At 31.9% G+C, this 21,732-nt stretch overlaps 2 protein-coding genes across 6 annotated transcripts in view; one reads left to right on the top strand and one right to left on the bottom strand.

Annotated features, from left to right (window-relative positions):
* The first annotated feature begins 338 nt into the window (after positions 1-338).
* LOC140444157 (uncharacterized) lies at positions 339-21,557 on the top strand. Of its 5 annotated transcripts, none has more exons than XM_072535877.1 (3): positions 444-583; positions 11,650-11,663; positions 20,612-21,557. In XM_072535877.1, exon 3 carries the CDS (start codon positions 20,629-20,631, stop codon positions 21,550-21,552), a length of 924 nt encoding a protein of 307 aa, XP_072391978.1. In that variant the 5' UTR covers positions 444-583; positions 11,650-11,663; positions 20,612-20,628; the 3' UTR covers positions 21,553-21,557. The 5 variants fall into 5 exon arrangements, with proteins under 5 accessions (XP_072391951.1, XP_072391986.1, XP_072391978.1 ...); XM_072535867.1 differs by lacking the exon at positions 11,650-11,663 and adding an exon at positions 1,470-1,584; XM_072535858.1 differs by lacking the exon at positions 11,650-11,663 and adding an exon at positions 1,470-1,637.
* Positions 5,393-21,732, bottom strand: part of LOC140444142 (uncharacterized) — a 30,992-nt gene continuing 14,652 nt past the window's right edge. The window contains exon 2 of the transcript XR_011951312.1: positions 5,393-5,526. The gene's annotated coding sequence lies outside the window, so the exon portion shown is untranslated. The remainder of the gene's footprint in view (positions 5,527-21,732) is intronic.

Raw genomic sequence — 21,732 nt, 5'->3', positions numbered from 1 at the left:
AAAGTTAGGTTAGGATCCCGTGCTCAAGGCAGGTCGATCCGATGCTTGAGTACGAGCTGTCATTTCTGCGTACTCAAGCTCGATTTCGTACTTGAGAACGGTTTATAGAACACAAATTTCATTCAAGGTCGACCTCAAGCATCGACCGATACTTGAGCATCGACTATAAATATGGGCCTTAAAGTCGACTTAAGGGATGAACATGTCTCCTTGCTTTTGATTAGCAAACCGAATTTAGTTGGTTGACTATGGTTGTACGTTGTGAGTCAAAGTATGGTCTGTGTTGTGGGTTGTACTGATGTACTGTGACGTTCAAATGTCACTCATGACATATGACATGACGCGCAGTAGCAGAAGTAAAAAATAAAAATAATAATTAATTTGTCTAATTTAATTGTTATAATTAAAAATTTGTTCGCATATTGTTAAATTATGGAAGCCACAGAAGATATAAAAGATTTCAAAGTTGAAATTAAAGAAGATCACGAGGAATGTTATTCGGAATCGAGTAGATTTATATACAGTCAGCTCTCTACAGAAATTGAAGTTGAAGATGTGAAGAATGAACCCAAACAGGAGTCAGGTGAGTCTAAAAATTAAAGGTAGAATAGTAAAATAAACAGTATTTATTATTTATTAATAATTAATCATTTTTCTTTAGATAGTTTTTATTGTTTTATACAAGTATCATTTTCCAAGTTCCTTTGGTTTCTCATTAATGCTTTGTATATTAAGTTTTATTTTTATAGTTTTCATTAAATGTGACTGAATTCAAAGTAAATATCTTTAAGCAATATTATTTACTCAAGGCACTGCTTTGTTCTATAATGTACCTAACTAATGGTGTCTAACTTTTTGCCGTTTTTCTCTAATAGTAAAAAATTTAGAACAATAATTCTTCAATTAACAACTGCAAATCCTGCTTTTACAGATAAAAACAGTGAACATTACAAATGCCAGTTGTTTTATTTCAATATTCAATACTTGGTAGGAATGGTAGGCCTCTCTTTCATTCAAATATTTTAAACCCATAGGGCTGTTAATGTCATTAAATATAATTCTTTAACAATATATAATTTAGCTCTCCAGGCTTAGAAGGCCTTTGGCTTGATTTACTATTATTTTCCATTCTTTTTTAATAGATTCTGCTTCACTTACTGATGATTGTACAATGATTTTTATTCTTTGGATATGTCCCAACCATATCAGTCTGTGATTTTATGATTCCCACGATATTCGGTTCTCCATACATCGTCTCTAGTTCTATATTTGGTCTTTTTATCCACATTCCATTCTCTAGCTTTCCTCCAAATAATTTACTGATGACTTTTCTCTCCCACACTTTGAGCATAAGTTGTTCTGACTTATTTATTGTCTATGTTTCACTGGCATATAATACTGGATGTCTTACAACTGTCTTATTTATTCTTTAACAATATTTTACCAAAATACAATTTATTTAATTCCAGTATCTATTGCCTTGTGATATACACATATAGCATCTTTCATATAAAAATGCTTGCACGTCATTCAAGATTTACGACGTCAGAACCCCACAGCATTGCCAAAACATCAGAATAGTTAGTAAGTGAGGAATTTTAGAAATGTCAACTATTTGTCAAACTATTATATTAACAGTAAGTAGTAAATACACTTAGTTTTAAGACTGCTGCAACACTCTAAAATCCATTAGAAAACATTTTAATACAAAATTATATATTCTAAATTTTAAACTTACCTCTTTTAGGTCTTTAATAGTAAAAATGCTCCGTCATTATTTCTTGTTCAAAATAATCTACCTTATATGAAAGCTTATCATTTTTCTACAGACTATTTATTTGTTTTGGCATAGCACACAACAATAATTAGTTTTTGAAGCTATTAATCTAAATTTAATATGTATTTATAAATACAATTTATTAATATATATTATATTATCATCAAATTGTGCAAAAAATCAAAACATAAACAAAACTCTTACTCTAAAAAACCGGCAACACTTTATACACTTTTGTCACACGCTGAACTGTCAATAAAATTTGAAATATTCCTGTATCAGTTGCGTACAATTGTCTAATCTATTTAACTAAAATTATTATTTTGTGGAATATTAGACTTAAAGATTTATTTCATAAAATTTATATTATTAATAATAACAAATGTTTTTGGTTATTTAATCAATATAATTCTAAAATTTCCAATATAATGATAATTTTATTTTTTTGATTATTACACCATATTGAGGCCTATGAAAGATCGAGCAGTTCCGTATGGGTTTCATATTATTAGCTGTGTTAGGAAAATTTGAACTCTAAGGTTGACGTTCTGGAAATTTTAAATATAAGTGACGTCACTTTATATAAATTGTGACGTGCAAGCATTTTTATATGAAAAATGCTATATATAGGCATTTTTGATATACTCCTTTTATCCTATGATGGCCGATATGTAATTAAAATATGATCAGTGGGGCGTTAATATTTAATTCTGATCACTTGAAAAGTAAAAATATTTAATTTCCTGTATTTTATGTTCAGTAATAATATTGGATTTTACTGTATCAAAGGCAAATAAAATGAATATATGTATCTACAGGGCGTGTTAAAAGAAGTGGGACGGAATATTGTTCATCAAGGTATCTATAAGTCTCTATTTTGCGTAGAGTGAGAATTATATGAATGGTTTTATATGCAGTTAAATTGGAAAATACTTGCCAAGATGCTGGTATGTCCAAATTTGAGTAAAATACATCCAAGACTTTACTTTCTGCAGACACTGTATTAAATATAACCTTGAAACAAATTGGCACTAAATCACTTCCGAGTTTTTAGCATAGCAAAATGTTTAAACATGTGTAGTCCAGTAATTAATACCAAAGCTATTGAGAGTATGCAGTCCAGTAATTAGACCGAAGGTACTTTATTGTTTAACTAAAACACACCACAAAGTCCGAATTGAATTCCTGAAACACTTTTTTGTTACTTCTTTTTAAATACTTCCTATTTACTGTCTGATATTTCATTGTCAGAGTCGTCACTATCTGAATTGTCTATCTGAATAATTAGAGGCTGGACCTCATCTATAACTCACTCGGTTTGAAAAGACTGAACTATTATGTCTTCCGTATGTCTAATACAATTTTGCCATTATTCTGCCTTTATTTGCCATAAACTAAGAACGCTAGCGTCATCTGTTGTTTCGGATGCATGTTTATCATAAAAATTTTTGGCTATACCCCAAACTAACTCATTTGCATTATAGTGACAATGGTAGGGCGGAAGTCGAAGAACTTCATGGCCATATTTAAAAGCCATTTGGTCAGTAACAAATTTCTTTTGAATTTTGTGCTCTCCACACCTTTGAAGTAAATCGACTTTTAAAAATATGCCACTGTGATAAATTATCTTCTCTGTCAACCACAACTTTATTTCTTCTTTTGTCCAGCTGCTTGAAGGAAATCTCTCTTCTACTCTTGAGTGTTAATTCTACATTCTTCAAACATATTTGCATCCATATTTCCATGGTAATCACTTGTACTATTTGTGGACGAAAAAATTGAAACTAGCATCAGGAATAAAACCCTCATCATTTCCAGCATGAAGTATAATGTAACGTTTACCATTACCGGAACGACTAGAAGAATAATATTTCGTGGTGCCATCTTGCCAGGATGATTTTGACATATTTCCTTTAGCGAAAATCCAATTTTCATCTAAAAATACAACTTGATTCAGACTATCAGACGTTTTATTGTTCATGTATTTTCTTAAATAATGCCACCGTTGTGAAACAACGTTAGAGAATTCACACAATACTTTTATATTATTTGTCTTTTTATATCGAAAACCTAAATGTTTCAGCACTCTCCACAAACTTGTTAAACTAATATCACACAGTTCCTTGTCTTTTATTTTTTTTGAACACAGCGCTAATTGTTACATGTTCTTTGGTTTTATACATATTATATATAATATTTTTAATTGCAAGTTTAATTGACTGGTGCAAATCTAAAGTTTTTGGATGTCAGCAATTTCTCTTGCTTACTTTATTTATTTCATCCCCACTCATGTTATTATGTAATTCCTCAGAATGTCCTCTCTGAGATATCGCAAGCATCGCATGTGCATTTCTGAACTGCCATAACAGATGTCAATGGACCCATATTATTTTTTTCCAAATTGAAGTAACTTTCGACTTTTAGAACTAAACGCCGTTCTTTTGGAGATAACACTCTACGTTTCGACTGTATTTTATTTTCATCCAAATTACTCATTTTGCTTTAAAGTACCGCTTCACTACACTACTATAAAAATAGGTACTTATATACAACTACTATATCTTAAAAAGGACGAGGGTTGTACAACAGACTAAACAATCGAACACAAATTATTTAACAGCCAATGCTAAACAAGCATAAGCACTGCATTGATTGTGATTGCAAAAACCGTTCGCATGTTTTAAATAAGATTTTTTCTGATTATGTATTTTGCTAAATTATTAAATAACACCAATACAACCCACGACCATCAATTAATTTTTAACGATAAACAGAAGAGAAATATGATGACGTTTGAATTTGATCTACTTGGTCGCTGACAGTGTCGTTAACAGAAAGATATTTTTAAACAGCAGGAATCATTTTTCAATAATTGTGTGGATTTAAGAAATACATTACTAAACAATTTTTTAAAGTGTGTATAAACGAGATTAGAATTATTATGACACATGGTACTCCTTATTTTTCAAATAATATGTTCTTGTAAAGGCATAATTTTGATTATTGGGTAAACCTACATTATACGATACTTCACAAGAAATTAAAAAAAAATTAACATGTAATAAATTCATTTTTTAAATAAATATTCTGTACTCTTACTATTGCAATAAAATATTAAAACCAATAAACGTTAACTTGTTGAGCAGTGCTGATTGAAACAACATATCAGTAAAATGTTATTCATAAAGGTAGTGTAAAATATATCGCTTATCTGATCCACTAGTAATAAAGTTACCAGCATTTAATTGCAAAGCGGTCTTTTTAGGTGAACAATATTATAGTTGAAGGCTGTTTAAGAATGTGACACATCTCAAGCAAAGTTCTTTTGAAATAATTATTTTCAGTGGTTAAAATCTCTGTACTCTAAAAATCAGCCTGATGGTTTGTTGATAAAATGTATGTGGATAAGGCACCCTTTCAAGGAACGACCAGTTTGTCGTCCAATGTAGGACAATTCACAATCCTGACAAAGGACTCTATAGACTACGGCTTTAAGGGAGTCTTAGTGTTGGAGAATAGCTTTTTTATTATATATTACCATAGACGCATCTTTGGCTGTTAATGGCTTAAGTAATTAAATTTAAAACAATTGATATTTTTCTATTTTCGTAGTTACACAAGATGTTGAAGTGGAGCTAAACAACTACACAGAAATGGAAAATAGGGATGTGTCTGCAAATCATTGCTCCACTGCAGCACCATCTACATCTGCTGTGCTGTCCAATACTTCAAATAAGAAAAGAGCCTACCTAAAAAGAAAAATGAAAAATTTAGGGAGCGAATCTTTAAAACTCATGTTTTATAAAAAAAAATTGGAAGCTGCAGTTATAGAAAAACGAGCCAAATTAATTAATTATAGGAATGAGTTAAAAAAACAACATCTCCTAGAATTAGAAATAAAAATAAAAACAGAATATGAAAATTTAAAACAATAAAAATTTTGTTCGGATGTTATTTTCTTGTAGCAGTTTAATTGAATTTACTATTTTTATTGCGAAATAAACCACAATGTTACTTTAAAATTATTTTATTTGACATTTCGATTTCTACTTCAGAAATTGTTCTCAAAATACAAAAAATGAATAAATAAAACAAATTTTGTTTTTGTGACTTGCTGAAAAATTCTTATAAAAATTTAATTTTATGTAACCCATTTATATTTTGAAAAATATATATATATATATATATATATATATATATATATATATATATTACAGGATCCAACTTGTAAATACAATACATTTTGGAGACGGCTACCACCGTATTCCCTTTCTTCTCCGCCAATCCTTCCGGTCCAAGGCATGCTCCTTCTCCAAACTTCTCGATTCCATCGCTCTTCTAATTCCTTTATTCCATGAGCGTCGAGGTCTACATCTTTTTCTTCTTCCAGGGGGCTTCCATCTGTGAAGTTTTTCGGGCCAACGTTCGTGAGGCATTCTCAATAGGTGTCCAAACCATTTTAAACCTCTTCTTTCTATTCTGTCAATGACCGTTTCTGTAGCATTCATGTTATTTCTTACAGATTCGTCGGTCTTCCTTTCCAACCTTAATGTTCTAGCACTTCTTCTCAAATAATCCATTTCAACTGCCAACAATCTTCTCTTCAGGTCTGCATTAATTGTCCATACTTCAGAGCCATAACAAAGAACGGATTCAACCATGATTTGCCCTATTCTTTTTTTGTTCCATTTAGAAAAGTTGCGATCCCACCATAAGGAGTTCAGGAATCTTACAATTTTACGTCCCTGATTAATTCGGTGTTTAATTTAGGTTTCTCCCAAGCCGTTCTTATCAATGAGTGCACCTAAATATTTAAATTTAAACTAAATATTATGTTAAATATTATGTTTTCTTCATGCTCCATTTTACATATTCTTTATATATAGACGCTTTATGATAAATTCTAGATCATAAGAATCTTGAGCTAGGACGACTTGGTCATCTGCAAAGTTCAGGGAGAACAGTACGTCATTTCCAATGGGGATTCCCATTCACTGGCAGTGGTTTTTCCAATTTTGGAGGGCTGCCTCAATATATAAATAAAACAGAAGGGTGACATACTGCATCCTTGTCTTAGTCCTTTAGTTACTTTTATTGGCTCTGATAGTCTATTTCCGATTTTTAGGTAAGTAGTGTTATCCCTGTATACTTCTGTAATTATTAATAAAAAAGTAAGGACTAATGCAGAGTTGTTGTAAAGCTTGCCACAATTTAAGTCTTGGAACTGTATCATACGCCTTTTCTAGGTCGATGAAGGCTAGATGTACTTCGGTACCAACCGCTATTCTTTTTTCTAATAATTGTTGAAGTATAATCAAGTTATTAGTCAAGATCTACCAGGCGTAAATCCACTTTCTTCTTCTTTAAGTGCCATCTCCGCGGCGGAGGTCGGCAATCATCATAGCTATTTTTGACTTTTGACACGGCTGTGAATCCACTTTGGTCTTCGCTAATTAGATGTCCTACATCATCTTGTATTTTTTCATTTATTATCTTTCCAAACAATCTCCCGTAGGGGAGTAAACAAGTAGGTAGGGCACTTAATCCTCTGTAGCAATTAGGATCTTTCCGATTACCCTTTTTAACGATGGACACTTGGTGAGCGGTTTTCCATTCAGATGGTACTTTAACAGGTTGGATGCCTTTGACGCTTTTAAGAGTCACTGTGTATTTTGCTCGGGTACCTCCGTCGCTTATAAGCGTTCGGTACGTATTTATATATTTATTTACATTTCTTAGTCGGAACCGCAGTTGTGTTGCATATTTCTTAGTAGGCACTCAAGGAAGGATATTTATTACTCATAAATACACGTGTTTCAAGTTTTTCAAATATTTTTATTGTTTTATTATCATGCAAAATGAATACGTTGAGGCTGGTCCTTCCAGGCCTAAAAGGAGTCGTTATCATAAGTACACTGAAGTAGAATTGTTAGAAATGTTGGAAAATAGTGATGAGTTTGGTGATTTTGAATTAGAGGAGGAATTTGATTGCGGATGGACAGGAACGGACTCGGAGAGTGAGAATGAAATCGGAAAAGTAATATCTGATTCGCAACAACCTGCGGCTGAAGAAAATGTGGATTTACAACAACCTACGGCTGAAGAAACTGTAGATGAATGTTCCGACATCTGTTGGGAAGATATACCAGGTGAGATGAAAGATTTTCCGTTTCTAAAAAATCAATCATTCAATGCAGTTCTACCAGAGAACACTCCAATCTGTTTTTTTCGTAGTATATTTACTGATGATATTTTAGAATTTATAGAAACAAACGTCTGTCTCAAAAAAACTCTTATAAGGCTGTATAGAACACTGATAGTCCCCGTTCTCACATATGGATCAGAGGCATGGACGCTAACGAAAACAGATGAATCCTCTCTATCCATTTTTGAAAGAAAGGTGCAAGATTTCGGAGCGGTCTGTGAGAACGGAATATGGAGGCGTAGATATAACTTTGAACTGCAGAATATCTACAAGCATACATTTGGTGGTAAAGATATTACCAATATAATTAAGCGAAACCGCCTGCAGTGGGCAGGACATGTAGCCCGGGCCCTGAGTCAAACATGATAAAAAAGATTCTAACAGCGCAACCCGTGGGAATGAGAAGACGGGATAGACCAAAGTTGAGGTGGATGGACGGGGTAACACAAGATGCCGAGAAGATCGGAGTCGGCAACTGGAAAATGCAAGCGAGGGACAGAATAGAATGGCGTAGAAAACTTGAGAAGGTCGAGGCCCTCTAAGGGCTGTAGCACCAAGCTGATGATGATTTTAGAATTTATAGTTGATGAAACAAATATTAACGCGAAAAATATTTTTTTATCGGTGCAGACAGAAGAAAAATCTAGAATTTGTTCATGGAAAAATGTCACAAAGGAAGAATTATTAATATTTTTTGGAATATTTTTACATATGCGTGTTGTACGACAACCAAGGATGCGCGATTATTGGAAACGGGACCCTTTATTTAATAACGCTAGAATTTCTTCTAGTATGAGTAGAAACAGGTTTTTGCTGATACTGCGAGCATTTCATTTCTCCAGAAATCCCCCACCAGGTGAATCTAGACCTGAAGATAGATTGTACAAAATAAGACCGATAATAAATTTCTTTAACGAAAAAATGGCAGAAATATTTTATCCAGGATGTGAGTTATCTCTAGATGAATCCATGGTTCTTTTTCGCGGCAGGATTATGTTCAAGCAATACATTAAAAACAAAAAACACAAATATGGGATTAAGTTGTATTTATTAACAAACCCTAGAGGTATTGCTCAAAAATTTGCTGTATATACTGGTATGTTAGACGATACTGGCGGTAAGGGACATTCTGAAAAAGTTGTCCTACATTTAATGGATGGATTATTAAATATTGGCCATCATATTTATATGGACAACTATTACAACAGTTTTTCTTTAGCCAGAACTCTAATTAAGAATCAGACTCACTGTACCGGTACACTTCGGTCTAATAGAAAAATGACACTCAAAGCTGTTATTTCAACTAAGCTGAAAAAGGGAGAAACAATTGCGCAATATGCTAAAGGAGTAATGATAGGAAAGTGGAAGGATAAGAGAGATGTTTTATATATTTCAAAAGAAAACAAAAAGTTACTAAGCCATTGCCTGTCGCCGAATACAATAAACATATGTCAGGGGTAGATCACCTTGATCAAATGCTTTCATACTACCTTCGCGAAAGAAAAACAATAAGATGGCCAAAGAAACTTTTTTTCCATATTATGGACATGATGCTCAATAATGCTTCTCACTTATATAATATATAATCTGGGCAGAAAATGTCATCATTTGATTTTAGAATGGCAATCATAAATGAACTGTTACCTCCTTATGAGAATTTAAATAAAAAAAAAGCATCAAATATCGAACATAGGCTAATAAAAACGGAAGCGACTCCAGGTAAAAAACAACTCGACAGAAAAAGATGTCAAAGCTGTTCCAAAGAAAAAAAAAACGGACGGATACAACATACGTGTGCGAAACTTGTCCTGGAAATCCAGGATATTGTCTAAATTGCAGCATCATAAATCATAAATAGAATATAGCAGTCAAAGTTTTATTAATATTAAAGTTTGTTTTTGTTACATGTTTTGAAATAAATAATGTTTTTACTGTAGAGTATAGGCAACGCTTATAAGCGTCAACGGTACACGGATATGAATGCCGAAACTCAGTGCCACTGCCGCTTATGAGCGTCAGTTTTTTTTTTTACCTTTTCTTAAATATTTGAAATAGCAATTACATATAAAATATCATTATTCATAATTATTAGCAACGGCATACCGTTTTTTTAATTTGGGACCATGTAAAAGTAAGTTACAAAATAGCGGCATCCAACCTGTTAATTTGATGGCAGCATTAATTCATTAGAAAAGTTATTCGTTCTATTAAGAGTGGACCTCCTGTTTTAAGTAACTCTACAGCTATATTGCCAGGTCTCGGAGATCGCCCGTTTTTCATTTTAATTAACGCAGTACGGACCTCGTTAGTAGTATTAATGTTACTATTTGTTTGTCTCTCCATACTGTATTCCTCTCCTATATATTCCAATCTGGACTCTTAGAGTAAATTTTTATAGTGATTCTTCCACTTTTCTATAGGAATTAAGTTGCTTAAGGTGTTATGGATCTTTTTTTTTTAGATTAGTGATAGTTCTCCATGCTTCCGTAGTCTGAGAACCACCAATTAAATTTTTAACTTGGACACATTTTTGTTTCCAGAAATTGTTTTTTGCTTCATTTGATTGCGTACTTCTCCGTTTTCCTTTGATATGTTACTCTATTGCTAGATGTTTTATTTGTTAGCCATTTCTTATATATTTTGTTTTTTTCTTGTATCATTTCTTTTACGTTTTCTGTCATCCACGTTCTGTTGGGGTCATGTTGAAAATTCAGACATATATTATACATTTAAAAGTAGAGGACTTTAAAATGAGATTGCCAATATTTTTTAGTTGCGTTCCTGGGACGACTTTATTGGAAGATATTTCATTCGATTACATGAAATCAACAACTTAAGAATACCTATCAGAAAAAAATCATAGCATGTGATTTGTCTTTAAAAAGGCAACCATATGCAATAATGACAGTAAAATTCTCCTCTGTGATGTAGCCCGATAGTGTGTTTTAATTGTATACCTTTTATAAAGGATTTTTAAATAATTTTTTTAAGTAACCAACTTAAATTAAAATTACTAAGGATAAATACAAACGAAAGTTAAAGATAATAAAATAAAATTGAAAGCTGTAAACCAACAGAAGATCTGTCATTACTTTTGACAGAATTGACATTGCAGAATTAAGCTTCGTTTGATTATTTTATTTGTGACACCCTGAGATGGTAGTAAAATAAATGATTGGTTAAAGTCTTCATGATTGACTATCATTTCTCTTTATTAACTGACGGGTCAAAATGATGGGAGAAATTTCCAAGGTTATACATATAAGTTTCCGGGGTATGACAATACTACTAAAAACAATATTCATTAAATAAAACAAAACACAACAAATTTGATCAAATTTCTATATAAATATAAGTGAAGTTTGACATTTGTTTTCTTTCTACACGTAATTTGAGAAATTACTTCAAAATAAGGGATCTTTAAATAAAAGTCTTCAATAACTCTCTATTAAGTCGTTAATCATAGTTTCCTTTGTTAGTAACAGTATGGCGCCATCTATTACTCATATTGTAATTTAAAATGACAGAAAAACTGTTTTTAAGGTGTTTCCGTACAATTTGTTCAAAATTATCTTTTACACAAACCTTCTCTGGGTAATAACAAACACAACAAAAAAAGAATTATCTAATTTGGTGCAGTAGTTTTGAAGAGATGTTTTTGTTTTAGGAACTTCTCAAACGGTAATTAAAATGGAAAATACGGAAACAGTAGCAGACAATTTACGTGATGAAGAACATGATTCTTTTGTTAAAATTCAAAAAGAAAAAAATCGGTTGCCTGTAAAGTCGGTTTTACGGGCGAAGATTTTACGTGACAATGTCTTTTTCTCGGTAGAATATTTATTGATATGAATATTATTAAATTGCACAATAGGAACAAGGAATTGAATGAAAATAAGAATTGCACAAATTTTAACTATAGAAATATATTTTGTTTACTAAACATTGTACATGTAAACTTAAACTTAACTAATTTCTATTTGAGTGATTTTGTTGAGGATAGGACGATGATAGGAGAAATAGCATCGCACCAGCGGACCGATCATGTTTGAGTGGGAGAGAGACGCAAGGCATTCGCCGGTCTGGCGGGCCTCTCTCTCGTTCGGTGACTCATCGTAACAGACGTGAGCGGGCGTTACACTTTTTCATGAGTGACTCCGAGCCACAACCTAATTTAAGACGTTTTCACGTCAATAATAATAAGTACAGATAATGTTATGTGACGTTCACTTCTGATTATATATATTTTAATTTTAATTTTAAAGAATCAATTTGAAAATCAAAACACTTATTCAGATCGAAGGTTCAAATTTTTGCTAAATAAATTTGAAATTAATTAAAATTTGTAAATGTAAATGGTAAAGTTGAAAATTAAAACATTTACTAAAATTGGAATTTGAAATTCTTGCTAAACACAGTTAAATTCTAACTCCGCGCGTGGTGATTGGTCGGTTTAGTTCGTTTGTTTGGTCGCCCTGTTTTGACAGGTTAGAAGTTATAATTTGTTATTTTAAATGTTTGACTAGCATTACGCGCTGTTTCTTCTCAATCGACTGAATTACGATTGATTGCAGAGTGATTTAAACTAATAATTTACTTAACACTATCAACATTTGTCAATAGTATGACATAACCTATAAACTCAGTTTCTCAACTTTTGTGTCAATCTAACAATTAATCAATCAATCATAGTTTACGATAATGAAATATTAGTGTACAATTATTTATCTTTATTGTTGTAGTTGTTGTAAATGACGAATCTAAGCACTCAGTGATGCCACTCCTCACGATTTATCGTGAGATCTCACGAATTGAAGACAAATCTCACGATTAAGGTCTTATATCTTACGATTTTTAAATTTTTTTTAAATTTCAAGTATTTCTAATAAAATGCATGGGAGGAAATCAGCTTTTTTTAGATTGTCACCTTGAAATATCCATAAATTGACTGTATTTTTGTATCAAAGTGGGCTACTCCAATTAACTCAATTAATATACACAAAATAATATAAACAAAGCTTAAAGGGTTCTTTATGCTTTGAAAGTGGTTTATAAACAACTGAATTGTAATGTATATTTTACCGCCTTTAATAAATATGAAGTATAGACTAAATTTTGTGTAAAGAACAAACATTCAACAGACCTAATAGTAAAAACATATTGATTTAAGTGTGAATTTGAGATAATGTGCTGACAAAATGTTAAATCCTAAGAAAACAAAATTATGTTTTTATGTATATTCATTATACTTAATACTCTTGGGTAAAATACCTCATATCATATATGTCTTTAGACACAGTTAATAATTTTCATTGAAGTTTAAACTATAAAGAATGTTTACAATCCAACTTTAGCGATTCAACGCGCCTAATTCTCTAGTGCCGCGCGCAGCGGACCGATCATGTTTGAGTGGGAGAGAGACGCAAGGCATTCGCCGGTCCGGCGGGCCTCTCTCTCGTTCGGTGACTCACTGTAACAGACGTGAGCGGGCGTTACACTTTTTCTTAAATGACTCCGAGCCACAACCTAATTTAAGACGTTGTCACGTCAAAAATGCAATGAATGTAATATTTGTCGTAAGAAATTTAAGAGAAACAAATATTTGAAACAACATATGAGATTGCATATTGAAGAAAAACCTTTCAAATGTGAGATTTGCTTTAAGCTGTTTTCGAGATCATTCAATTTACAAACACATATGCGACTTCACACTGGAGAAAAACCTTACGAATGTGAGATATGTTTAAAGCAATTTTCACAAAATGCCCAATTAAAAGAACACATCCGGTGGCATACTGGATTAAAACCTTTCAAATGCAAATTTTGTTCCAAAGAGTTTTCACAACATAGTCATTTAAAGAGTCATATACGAGTGCACACTAAAGAAAAACCTTATAAATGTAATATTTGTTCAAAGCAGTTTGGTCATTCTAGTACTTTGAAGACACACACTAAATTACATACCGGAGATAAACCTCATACATGTGAGATTTGTTTAAAGCGGTTTTCTCGCAAAGCTCGTTTAAAACAGCATGTTCGATTGCATAGTGGAGAAAAACCTTTCAAATGCAAATTTTGTTTGAAAAAGTTTTCACAAGATTGGCATTTAAAGACACATATAAGATTGCACACTAATGAAAAACCTTATAAATGCGATATTTGTTCAAAGCAATTTCGTCACACCAATACTTTAAAGAAACACGCTCAACTGCATGCTGAAGAAGAACTTTCAAAATAAGTTGTAGATAACAAAGTTGTAATTTAAAGCGCCATACGATTCCATGTAAGTGAAACACTTTCCAAACGCATACATCACAATGGTCGACCAGAGAAGGTGATGACTCCGAGAATCTCCGAAATGGTACTGGTTGATCGTTGACCGAACGTGCGCGAGTGTAGTGCATCGCCTATTAACTGAAATTAACATAAGAAAGATGAGTGCAACATTTACTCATGCTCGAACAAAAACAGTGTATCGAAGTTTCATAGCAACCAAGCGAAACTTTTCGCCGTTTCATAATAATGGATGAAATGTGGGTCATCACTTCACATTCCAGACAAAAGAACAGCAAAATAATGGACTCAAAAGAAAATGAAGATTGTTTAATCTGTGGGCAAAATAGTGGTGCTCTTATTGGCAGCGCAATGGTTTTATGTAAAATGTGTGATGGGTAGCTCTTTCGGGGCGACAGACTCAGTAAAACACAGGTTTGAAATAAAAATAAATCTATTAATTTAGTATATATACAATAAATAAAAATAAAAAAGGAATTCTACGTTGTATACTTATACAATAAATAAAAATAAAATGAATTCTACGTCCCCGTCTGGGTCCCGCGATGAATGAGTTCCCCGGCGAACGTCTATAAAAGAAAAGAAACTAATTATTACTAATAAAGAAATGAAATAGCAGACCCACGGTAATGTTTAATACACAATACTGATGGGTTCCGCTTGGCTAAGGACAGAGTACGATCCTCAATACGGAAATCTCTCTGTCCGCGTTGGCTCTGTGCAGATCCACGGTAATGTTCAATACACAATAGCGATGGGTTCCGCTTGGTTAAAGACAGTATGATCCTCAATACGGAAATCTCTCTGTCCGGGTTGGCTCGCAGGTTCACTACACCGGCGAGTCAGGAAGCCTAGAGCGCTAGCTACAAGACTGTCTAATTCCGCTATTCACACGCCTTAAATAGCGGTTGCGAATCCCACTTCGCCGTCACGTTGTAGAAGTGGATGCGCAAATATTGACACTCCCACGGTTCGAACTGTTAAAGGATCAGAACATCGTTACAAATGGAGCATTATTTTTATATCGAAGAAAACTGGATATCGTATTCAGGGCGTTGATAATAACTATCCAACACCATAGTCTTGGATACTATATTTTATTATATCCGCCTTGTTAAACGCATTCTAACGATGACTGATCGAAAATTCATCAAGCAGACTACATTTCATTTACAGACGATATGACCAAAGCAGAGTTAATGAAAATTGTCAAAGAACGTCATGGCAGATGTCGTTCGTATACTGTTGATCCGATGTTGAATTCATTTGATGTAAATTGGGCCTAAAAAAAGAAAATGAAGACCGTTTTAACTGCGAGCAAAATCATGGCATCTGTTTTTTGGGATGCGCGTAGAATAAGGGCCTTTTTATAGACTATTTTGAGAAAGGAAAAATTATCAGCGCCGAATATTATGCCATCTTATTTCAATGATTGAGCGAATAAATCAATTAAAAAAGGTGACATTTGGCTGAGAGGAAAGTTTTGTTTATCCAGACAATGCACCAGGTCACATATCCGTTATTACAATGAATACATCCGTTATTATTCAACCGTGAAGATGTGATGTCGGGAGTTAACGGCTATTTTGAAGAGCACGACAGTTCTTATTATGAAAAAGTTAGGGAACTGATTAAGCATCGTCGGAAAAGTGTATAGATCTGAAAGGTTATGCTGAAAAATAAATACATTTTTTTTCCAAAATTTTTGTGTTTTCTTTAATAGTTCGGGTATTTCTAGGACCATTAACATATTTATCATTAATTGTAGTGCTTCACATGATGCTTTATTTTAATTTTTTTGAACACCACTCTGATCAAAAGATATCGATTTTTTACAGTCGAGTTGATATAAATTTTATTTAAGATTGATTTTGCGCTTTTAACTGGCATTTAAAATCACCGGCTGATTTAAGCGTTATTTCTGAGAGAACGGTGCATTCTATACAAAAAGTCTAATATTTTTGTTCAAAATTATCTCAGCTACATTTTTTATTTGAAATAATTTTTTCTAAGACATACAGATTTTACAGGGGGCGTTTTAGGGGGAAGCCGAGATAAAAGTAGTAAACTTTTTTGGGGTCTCAAAATTGACTTCTCGGCAAAATTCAGCTTGTTCGTATGATTTTTAGAGGTACAGTGGCATTTTCGTCTCTGCCGACTGGAGTAACTAGTTTTATTAAATTATAAGTACCTCAATCAGTCCAAATCCTATTTAATGCAAAATGTTACAGTTCGTCTGAGCCGTACTGTACACTACGTGCAGATGAGACCCGCGCAATAAAATGTTTTTTTTTTTTCGGGCATGCTAGTCATTGGATTATTTTGTAACAAAATCATATTATCTTTCTCTGGAATATCAGTTCCTGGCGCTTTAGTATGTTTTAGTTTTATTTATAATTATTAGACTTCGGCAAATATGCATATTGCATATTTTGCATATTGTGCATATTTTATGCAAATATTTCATATTTTGGCATATTTGTATAAAAGTTTGCATAAAGTGCATAAAAGTTCAGATTTTTATACTGTATTTGAAAATTTTTAAACATACCAATTTATTTCAATTCTTGTATAAAATTTTGTAGTCATTTTAATCAAGAAATGATCTAAGTACGTAATCTCTACAGGTACAAAACATTTACAATTTCAAAGAAGATCAATTTAAGTAGCCCTCAACATTCTTAGAAAGTCTCGGTCACTGAGGCATTCAGTTATTGGATAATCGCTAAGGGTTCGCTCATTTGCATTTTATGATCTAATCCCCAAATCTATCTACAATTTATTGTATCTTAACAGCAGGTAAACGGCTAATAGTTTTGTTCCTAATTTAGGGATTTTCCAAAATCTTCCAGTTTATTGAATTAGGTACCTAAACATTTCTAATTTGATGCTCAGATTTGTAAATCATTTTTGTTTTGATATTCAAAGCGTAAACACTCGTTGTGCGTAACAAAAAGGAAGATTGTGATTTTATAATGCCTAAAACAACCAGTGCTTCAACTTGGATTAAACCTTATAAAGAGCTGTCTATGGATATGGGAAAAATCTACTGTTTAGTCTGTGGCAAAATTGTAAGTATCTAATATTTTCTATTAAATATCTAATATTTCATACATACAGGGTGTTACCAAATGACACTTACAACGTTTGACTGTAGATACTTCCCGAAAAATTGAACAAAACGATATAGTTAATGAGGGGTCAAACTTATTTACTTTTCGAGATACAGGGTGTTAAAATTAAAAAAAATTAAATTCTTTTAGTTAATAACAACAATAACTTTAAAACCAATAAACGTATTTACTTGAAATTTAGTACTCGTAGGTTGTTTTTAAATGAAAAATAGCTTCCTTTAGTGAGAAAAAATTGTCCATGGTACAATACAATGGTGTGTATTTAGAAAAATTTTTCACCTTTACTTTTTTTTATGAAGTCAGCTATTCTAAAACACAATTATTTTTATTGTAATTGAATTAACAAAAAAAAAACTTTTGTTGAATTTTAAAATAAGTTATATGATGTACTAATGGTTAGTGACAAAAACTAATTTGTGGATTAATACTGCATTTAAAACACTTAGCGAGTGTTTTTTTTCCAAACCAGTAATTTGATTAACCAAAAACACCTTGTATATTTTTATATTTTAAAGGTTGGGTTAAATAAAATAAAGGTTTTTATTTTTATTTATAGATAGCATGTGAGAAGAAATTTCAGATAGACCAACATGTGAGAACTGCTTCACACATTGCAAAAAAAGGAAAAATAGGAGGAAAACATCAAACTTCAATGGCTAAATGTTTCCAATCTACTTCAAAAAAATTAGATGAGCAAGAAACTTTTAATGAAGACTTGTGTCGCGCATTAGTGTCTGCAAACATACCGCTTTCAAAATTAGCAAATGTAAATTTTAGTTCGTTTTTAAAAAAATATTGCAAACTTAATGTTCCAAGTGATCGGTCTCTAAGAAGAAATAATGTGAACGGGCTATACTCGTCGGTGTTAATTAATATTAAGGAAGAAATTGCAGATAATTATTTTTACATATCTGTAGACGAAACCACTGATTCCTCAGGAAAGTATATTGCTCATTTATTGATTGGTGTTCTTAAAGAAGATACCTTACCAAAATATCATCTTATTTCATGCCAGCAACTTGAGAAAACAAATGCTTTAACAATTTCGCGTTTTATACAAGAAACATAGGCAACTTTTTTTCTTCCGACAACTATTCCTTCTAATAAATTACTGCTTATTTTATCGGATGCTGCTCCTTATATGGTGAAAGCAGGACAAAATTTAAAAATATTTTTCCCAGATTTAATACATGTTACTTGTGTAGCGCATGGATTAAACAGAGTTGCAGAGGATATACGAAAAAAGTTTCCTCTTGTAAATACCATGACATCCAGTGTCAAAAAAGTATTTCTTAAATCTCCTATAAGAATTCAACTTTATAAAGAAATGCTACCTAACATTCCTCTTCCACCACAACCTATTTTAACGCGATGGGGAACATGGTTAGAAGCAGCTAATTTTTATGCAGATCATTTTGTTAAAATAAAGAACATAATTGATACGTTAACAGATGAAAGTTCCCAATCTCTTTTGGATTCTAAACAAACTTTTCAGAGTAACTTGCTTCAACAAGAACTTTCATTTATAAAATCAAATTTTAGTTTTGTTCAAAAAACAATTACTCGGTTAGAATCACCAAAACTGTGAAATTCATTCAGTCATTGTTCGAAAGTACAGCATTAATAAAAGAATTTGCGTCATGTTGTTGGAACGTTAGAGGTAATATTAGAAAAGATATTTTTAAAAAATTTGAAGCTACTATGGAAAAAAATAAAGGTTACCATATTCTTTCTGAAGTAGTGTCCTAGCTGGAAATATTTCGGAAACAATTAATTTAGAACCAAATGTTTTGGTTAGTTTGAAAAATGCTCCCGTTACATCAGTTGATGTTGAACGAAGTTTTTCCATATATAAATATATGTACTCAGACAGAAGCCACAAGTTTTTGTTAGAAAATTTTGAACACCACTTGGTCATTTATTGTTACCATAATTCTAAATAAGTTTATTCATACTTAAAAATGATGTAGTTACTTAAAATAAATGTAAATCTTAATGAATAGTAGGAAATATTTAGTTATGTACACTTTTTTTTTAAATAAAATTGTTACTATTTTACGATTTTTTTATTTATTTGTATGCATATTTTGTAAAATATTTGCATATTTTCGGGTAAACACGTGCATATTTATGCGCATATTTTCTACATTTTTATTTGCATATTTGCCGAAGTCTAATAATTATATTCAGTCTTTCTAAATTTTACTATACTCCATTCCACGAATATACGACTGTTTTAAATTCGCTTTAAGGTATCGATTTAAATGTGCTGAATTGTACAATAGTAAATTCTCCCCATTTTTAAAATACACAGTAATTCAGATTTTGAAGTATATAATAATTACTATCATTGAGTTTAGTATTGTAAACAAGTTGGTTTTTGAACTAAGTTATTTAAACGAAGTGTAACAATACTTAAGTGATCAAATAGAGTAATTTATTTAGTCAAATATTCAATTAGTATTAAAAAAAAAAAAACAAAAAAAACTTACTTATTCTCCTAATCTCCTAAAACTATCATCAACGATCAGATTCACAGCCATAACCAGTCGGCGATATATGAAACTGTATATAAATTTTCGTTACTTTTTAATATCTGTAACGACTTGTTACTTTAACTATCAATAGCCGGTATGTTAGACCCGTTACTTTTGGAACTTTTAAGAGTACATCCACTCAAAGCAAACAAATATTTAAAACTAACAAAGTGAAATATATTCTTTTTCTGGTTTCTGAACTATCGATCTGCCAATTTCTTTTCATTTATATTAAAAATGGTATATTTCTTTTTATTACAGTTGTAGTACCTAATAAAGTAATAAAATAGTGTAATATCAAAGAAACCCGGCACGCCTGTTTGGTGTTTACATTTCACGGAAAGCTTACTCAAATGTCTGTCATTATATTTATTTATAATAGCGTTTGTGTAAAATTTTTTGTTATTTTCGGATTAAATTTCACAATAAATGTTGCGTCTATCTGAACATCTATTAATTGAAATAATTTTAGTTTAGATGTCATACTAGTAGATCCTTTTTATTGGAATTAGACCAATTTACCTTCATACTTCTACTTGCACAGTAAAATATTCGTTGTCGAAGTAATCCAAAACAGTCGTATATTCGTGGAATAACCTATACTCTTTGTATTACCCTGTAGTTTCTGCGTAAAAATTTTTTACAGTTTTTCTTTTTATTTCAGATTTTTCTGCGAACGGAATGGAAATCATAACTGGACTTAAATGCCATACAGGACAACAAATAAGTGCAAACACTGAAGGAACAACATTAAAAAATTCTATTTTTAAATGTAAAATTTGTTTTAAACAATTTAACCAGACAAGTGATTTAAAACGACATGTAACAACGCACACTAGAGAAACGCCTTACAAGTGTGACATTTGTTTTAAGCAGTTTACTCTATCATACAATTTGAAAAGTCATTTGAGAGTGCACACTGGAGAAAGGCCTTACAAATGTGAAATTTGTTTTAAACGGTTTGCTCGAGCATTTCATTTGAAAAATCATGTGAGAGTGCACACTGGAGAAAGGCCTTACAAATGTGAAATTTGTTTTAAGCAGTTCAATGAAGCAAATAGTTTGAAAGTTCATTTGAGAATACACACTGGAGAAAAGCCTTACAAGTGTGACATTTGTTTTAAGCAGTTCACTCGATCATACGATTTGAAAAGTCATTTGAGAGTGCACACTGGAGAAAGGTCTTACAAGTGTGAAATTTGTTTTAAACGGTTTGCTCGAGCATTTCATTTGAAAAATCATGTGAGAGTGCACACTGGAGAAAGGCCTTACAAATGTGAAATTTGTTTTAAGCAGTATACTCAAGCAAGTCATTTGAAAAATCATGTGAGGTTGCACACTGAAGAAACGCACAAGTGTGACATTTGTTTTAAGCAATTTAATCGATCATACGATTTGAAAATTCATTTGAGAGTGCACACTGGAGAAAAGCCTTACAAGTGTGAAATTTGTTTTAAACAGTATACTCATATAAATGGTTTGAAACACCATATGATATTGCACACTGGAGAAAGGCCTTACAAGTGTGAAATTTGTTTTAAGAAGTTTACCCAAGCAACTACTTTAAATAAACATTTGAAAATTCACACTGGAGGAAAGCCTTAAAAGTGTGAAATATGTTTTAAACAGTTTACTCAAGCAGTCATTTAATGGTGCACACCGGAGAATAGCCTTACAAGTCGAAGGTTTAGTGTCAAACAACGTTAACTACAAAAACAAAACGTAATATTGACAACAAATTTGTAATTACGGGGAAAAATGCATTACAATAGAAATCTAAATTTA

The sequence above is a fragment of the Diabrotica undecimpunctata genome, chromosome 1, assembly GCF_040954645.1.
Source record: "Diabrotica undecimpunctata isolate CICGRU chromosome 1, icDiaUnde3, whole genome shotgun sequence".
In the NCBI taxonomy this organism is placed as follows: domain Eukaryota; kingdom Metazoa; phylum Arthropoda; class Insecta; order Coleoptera; family Chrysomelidae; genus Diabrotica; species Diabrotica undecimpunctata.
The sequence above is the reverse complement of the archived record's forward strand: the minus strand, read 5'-3'. Positions and strand labels throughout refer to the sequence as shown.